Here is a 6,484-nt window from a genome sequence, read left to right on the forward strand (position 1 = left end):
CATGCTGAACCTGCTCTCCCCCTACAACCTCCACATGCAGAACCTGCTCTCCCCCTACAACCTCCACATGCAGAACCTGCTCTCCTCCTACAACCTCCACATGCAGAACCTTCTCTCCTCCTACAACCTCCACATGCAGAACCTGCTCTCCTCCTGGACCCCCCAAAAAAGACCCTCACAATCTAAATTGGTAAACGGGGGTACCCGATTGTAGAGTTAACCCATTTGACTCTACAAAGGGACCTCCGGAGAGGATAGGAGGAGGAGGCGGGTTATGGCGTTGCCGACAAAGAGCAAAGTCTTTTCAGCCAATGTCCGGTGGATGCAAAGAACGCCCTCCACATGGTACTGATGTCACGGACCCCCTTAAAGACTTTGAACATGACTGCCTGCTTAACCCTGCCCATTCTGAATCCCCTATTCCACACAAGGTGGTCATCTCACTAAATGTGAGGTGACCCCACAGACAGGAAGTGATACCAGGAGGAGACGGGAAGTAATATCACAGACAGGAAGTGATGTCACATATAAATAGAAGGTTTGAGGTCAGAGGTGAGTTGGGAGGAAGTAGAGAGGAGACATTGCTGGAACTGGCAGCACAGGAGGTATGAAAATATTTTATATTTACACCCGGTAACCCCCCCCCTTCATGTCCGTCCTCCATATTCTTTTACCTCCAGCAAATGATACAAATACATAAGAACGCCTCTGTAGAACTTGTCATTTAAAAAAAAAATTATTTACAAGGTTACTAACATGTTCGACAGGTACAATGATACGAGGATAGTAGGAGGATGATGATTACGGCTTTGAGGGTCTCTGGGGTTTTTTTCTTCACTTGGAGATATTGATAAGTGAGAACATTATTATCCCATCCGAAGCGGTCTGAGGTGTCGGAACTATGGAGAGAGGAGCGTCCTGTAATGATCACATAACCACATCAACGAGGATAGACGAGGAGCCGAGTCACATGACTGAGAAGATATTGGACCTCACCCTGGAGATCATCTACCTGCTGACCGGAGAGGTGAGGAGGATTCTGAGAGGTCACATGACGTCACTCTGATCTCTATTCATTATTATTATTATACTGGATTTATAGAGCGCCAACAGTGTGCGCAGCGCTTTACAATATAAGGAAGACATGACAATCACAATACAATTCAAGGCAAGATGGCGAGGAGGGCCCCGCCCCTGAGGGCTTACAATCTAAAAGGGAGGGGCCAGTGATACATGAGGAGGGAGCTGTGTGGGGGATGAATTGTATGAGAATGTGATGGTTGAGCGGTTAGGTTGAGGTGGGATCGGCTTCCCTGAAGAGATGAGCCAAAGGGATCGCCTAAAGGCAGTCAGAGTGGGAGATAGACGGACAGGTTGGGGGTAAAGAACTCCAGAGGATGGGAGACACTCTAGAGAAGTCCTGGAGGTGGGCATTGGTGGAGTTGACAAGGGAGCTGGAGAGCAGGAGGTCTTGGGATGAGTGGAGCCCGACGGTTAGGGTGATACATAAAACACAGACCTGAACGGAGAGGTGAGGGGGATTCTGGGAGGTCAGTAGTAATATTGTTTCTATCTTTCTTTGCTCAGGATTATAAATTAGTGAAGAACGCATCTGGGGAGCCAATATCAACCAGATGTCTTCATGGGACATCACCCATCACAGAGCCTCCACCCCAATGCCTGACCACAGAGGTGACCAGAGCCAAGGAGATTCTAGAAGTCACCAGGAAGATCATTGATCTGCTGACGGGAGAGGTGAGTGGTGCCGGGAATTCTGGGACATGGTCCAGGAACAGACAAGGGGTGTGTCTGGGTGGTGACTGTATCATTGTGTGTGTCAGGTTCCTATAAGGTGTCAGGATGTCTCTGTCTATCTCTCCATGGAGGAGTGGGAGTATCTAGAAGGACACCGGGATCTCTACAAGGACGTGGTGATGGAGAATGCCCCGCCCCTCACATCACCGGGTAAGAGGAGAGAGCAGTACGGAGGCTCCGCCTACATCCCCCATCATCTGATACACACATAGAAACAATGTATTCAGTCAGTGTGTGTGTTTCCTACAGATGGATCCAGTAAGAGGAACCCACCAGAGAGATGTCCCCGTCCTCTGTGTTCCCGGGATCCCACCCAGGAAGATCTCACCATCCCCCACCATGATCAGGTAGGTGGAACTCGGTGTATATCATTTAAAAATGACTTATTTATCATTTTAGTTGGGGAGGAAGGGGTTAATTGGGGCTGATTTTGGGCTTCTTTTAGCTAAATGTCACGCTTTTGATCTACATGTGAGTGAAACATTATACTGTAGTTACTCGATTACACTTGTAGCCTCTCTGCAGATGTCATATCAAGCAGGAGCGGCTACATTTTGATTGGCGTCCCTAGCTATGTGATACAAAGCAATTCTCAGCTGTCGTTTTTACAGCCGGTAATTGCCAGCAACACTGGCAGGGGGAGAGGAGCTTGGCGTAGGAGATACGTCCTGGAAACTTTCTTTCTTAGGACGTATCTGCTACGTTGTAAATCCGAAAGTGCTTAAGATCTGAGACAACAAATTTTCAATGTATCTTGTTATTGGCGCCCAGTGTTTTATTCTTTTTCTGGGTTTAGGGTGGAAAACTGAAAGACATCAAAGTTGAGATTAAAGAGGAAGAAGAAGAGACGTTGGTGAGTGGAGCTCAGCAGTCTATGGAGGAGGGGGAGATGACTATGAGAAGTAAGCAGGAGGAATCTTCTCTACATATGGACACAAGTAAGTAATTAGCATATAATGAAGAAGCCATTCACATATGAAAGGTCCATCTCCATTCCTCAATATAATGTCATGTCCCAACAAATGAGGAGGAGATACTGTACACCATATGAAGGTCCATCTCCATTCCTCAATATAACGTCATGTGACCAACAAATGAGGAGGAGATACTGTACACCATATGAAGGTCCATCTCCATTCCCCAATATAACGTCATGTGACCAACAAATGAGGAGGTAATACTGTACACCATATGAAGGTCCATCTCCATTCCCCAATATAACGTCATGTGACCAACAAATGAGGAGATACTGTACACCATATGAAGGTCCATCTCCATTCCTCAATATAACGTCATGTGACCAACAAATGAGGAGGTAATACTGTACACCATATGAAGGTCCATCTCTGGTCTTCACCACATCGATGTCATTGATGTACATTCTGTCACTCGGTGGGATTTGGGTGTTTGGTATCATTGATCTGGTTTGTATTCAGTATATATGACTGAATGGACTTCTTATAAGTTTTTGAAACCTTTCTTTCCAACAGATGGACTCGGCGTTCTGAATAGGAAAGAGGAGCGTTCTACTATATCTTTAAATTGTAATGCAGAAGATGATGACATCACAAGACATTCTCCGGGAGTGAATCCCATTACTCATAATAGACATCACAGACCTTCCCATTCAGAGACATCAATGGATCCCTCTAATCCTGAGGAATATTCTCATCGATCACGGACTGTTACTCCAGATGTCCATCTGAGATCCCGAAGTGAGGAGACGTCATCAGATCCATCTGCTCCCAAGGAACAGCATAAAGGAGATCACACAGCCGATCGTTTGTTTTCAACTTTCCAGTGTGAGAAATCTCTAAGTGAACACCGAACATCTCTAGGACAGCAGAGAAGTCCCAAGAGCGAGCGTCCTTTTTCATGTTCAGCGTGTGGGAAATGTTTCATCACAAAAGCGCGCCTGAACAAACACCAGAGAATTCACACCGGCGAGCGCCCTTTCTCATGTCCAGAGTGCGGGAAAGCTTTCACTATGAGAGGAGATCTACTCAAACACCAGATCATTCACACGGGCGAGCGCCCCTTCTCATGTTCTGAGTGCGAGAAATGTTTCCTTAGGAAAGGAGACCTTCTTCGACACCAGAGATGCCACACGGGCGAGCGTCCTTATTCTTGTTCTGTGTGTGGGAAATGTTTCAGGCAGAATGGAGTCCTTGTCGTACATCGGAGAATTCACACAGGTGAGCGTCCTTATTCGTGTTCGGAGTGCGGGAAAAGTTATACACATAAAGGAAATCTAATGACTCATCAGAAAACACACACCTGCTAATGTGGTTTAAAATATATATATATATTATCGGGTGGAATGGATCAGTCCATAGAAACAAATCCAGCAGCAAGAGATGGAGACCCTCATAATGGGTGAGGCATGACGGCAGACCCAGGAACCCAAAAGATCTAAACCAGGAGTAGGCATACTTGGCACTCCAGCTGTGGAGAATTACAATTCCCATCATGCCCCTGCCTCTGGGAGCCCTGCCTGTGGTTGTCAGTCTTGCAATGCCCCATGGGACTTGTAGTTTTAGCACAACTGGAGTGGCGAGGTTGCCCACCCCGATCTAAATATATGTGGGAATGATTGTGACCCCCCACGAGCCTTACATTCTCCCAGGTAAGAGGATGGCATCAGGACACAAGTATTGAGCTATGCAAGTCAAGATCCTCGGTCCTGCAGCAGTGAATGCTCACCTCTCTCCACTTCCGCTCCAGCTGTGGTATGTGCCTCTGCATCCTCCTATCTAATGCAAGTGAATGGACTGTATTAGACGTGATGACGTCATAGACCTCAAGATAATATTGTGGTTTCTCACTACCATAGATGACACCACAATACTCGGGGCAACGAACAGACCTTCATGACAATAGATGGGGCAACAAATGGGCCATTCTGGCAATGCACGGGGCAACCAACGGACAATCGTGACACTACATATGTGGGATGGCCCTATCTACAGCCACCGGAACCTCCTGACTGACCTATTCCATGACCTGGGGAAAGCAGGCTTGGGAGAACATTGAGGAAAACAATTCTGCAGCAGTTCTGCACATGGCCACTAGATGGCAGCAGAATGTTCAGAGTTCAGCTTCATGAGAGGAAAGGGAGAGACAGAACCTCACGTGTCCAGGATGGGCAATCATGACACTACACGGGGCAACAAATGGGTAATCATGACAATACATGGGGCAATAAATGGGCCATCATGACAATACAATACATGAGGCATGGGCCATCATGACAATACATGGGGCAATAAATGGGCCATCATGATAATACATGGGGCAATAAATGGGCCATCATGATAATACATGGGGCAATAAATGGGCCATCAGGACAAAACATGGGGCAATAAATGGACCATCATGATAATACATGGGACAACAAATGGGCCATCATGACAATACATGGGGCAATAAATGGGCCATCATGATAATACATGGGGCAACAAATGGGCCATCACGACAAAACATGGGGCAATAAATGGGCCATCATGATAATACATGGGACAACAAATGGGCCATCATGACAATACATATGGACAGTCTTGACAATACATGGGGCAACAAATGGGCCATCATGATAATACCTGGGGCAACAAATGGGCCATCATGATAATACCTGGGGCAACAAATGGGCCGTCATGACAAAACATGGGGCAACAAATGGGCCATCATGATAATACATGGGGCAACAAATGGGCCATCACGACAAAACATGGGGCAATAAATGGGCCATCATGATAATACATGGGACAACAAATGGGCCATCATGACAATACATATGGACAGTCTTGACAATACATGGGGCAACAAATGGGCCATCATGATAATACCTGGGGCAACAAATGGGCCATCATGATAATACCTGGGGCAACAAATGGGCCGTCATGACAAAACATGGGGCAACAAATGGGCCATCATGAATGGCATCAGGACACAAGTATTGAGCTATGCAAGTCAAGATCCTCGGTCCTGCAGCAGTGAATGCTCACCTCTCTCCACTTCCGCTCCAGCTGTGGTATGTGCCTCTGCATCCTCCTATCTAATGCAAGTGAATGGACTGTATTAGACGTGATGACGTCATAGACCTCAAGATAATATTGTGGTTTCTCACTACCATAGATGACACCACAATACTCGGGGCAACGAACAGACCTTCATGACAATAGATGGGGCAACAAATGGGCCATTCTGGCAATGCACGGGGCAACCAACGGACAATCGTGACACTACATATGTGGGATGGCCCTATCTACAGCCACCGGAACCTCCTGACTGACCTATTCCATGACCTGGGGAAAGCAGGCTTGGGAGAACATTGAGGAAAACAATTCTGCAGCAGTTCTGCACATGGCCACTAGATGGCAGCAGAATGTTCAGAGTTCAGCTTCATGAGAGGAAAGGGAGAGACAGAACCTCACGTGTCCAGGATGGGCAATCATGACACTACACGGGGCAACAAATGGGTAATCATGACAATACATGGGGCAATAAATGGGCCATCATGACAATACAATACATGAGGCAATAAATGGGCCATCACGACAATACCTGGGGCAATAAATGGGCCATCATGACAATACATGGGGCAATAAATGGGCCATCATGATAATACATGGGGCAATAAATGGGCCATCATGATAATACATGCGACACT

The 6,484-nt window shown here is 46.7% G+C and overlaps 1 protein-coding gene across 1 annotated transcript in view; it reads left to right on the forward strand.

Annotated features, from left to right (window-relative positions):
- The window catches only part of LOC108802644 (zinc finger protein 850-like), a 52,246-nt gene that overhangs the window by 42,786 nt on the left and 2,976 nt on the right, over window positions 1–6,484 (forward strand). The window contains exon 5 of the mRNA XM_018574501.1: window positions 3,674–4,010. Coding sequence (XP_018430003.1) covers window positions 3,674–4,010 — 337 coding nt within the window. The remainder of the gene's footprint in view (window positions 1–3,673; window positions 4,011–6,484) is intronic.

The sequence above is a fragment of the Nanorana parkeri genome, unplaced genomic scaffold, assembly GCF_000935625.1.
Source record: "Nanorana parkeri isolate BGI_ZX_2015 unplaced genomic scaffold, ASM93562v1 scaffold3005, whole genome shotgun sequence".
Lineage (NCBI taxonomy): Eukaryota > Metazoa > Chordata > Amphibia > Anura > Dicroglossidae > Nanorana > Nanorana parkeri.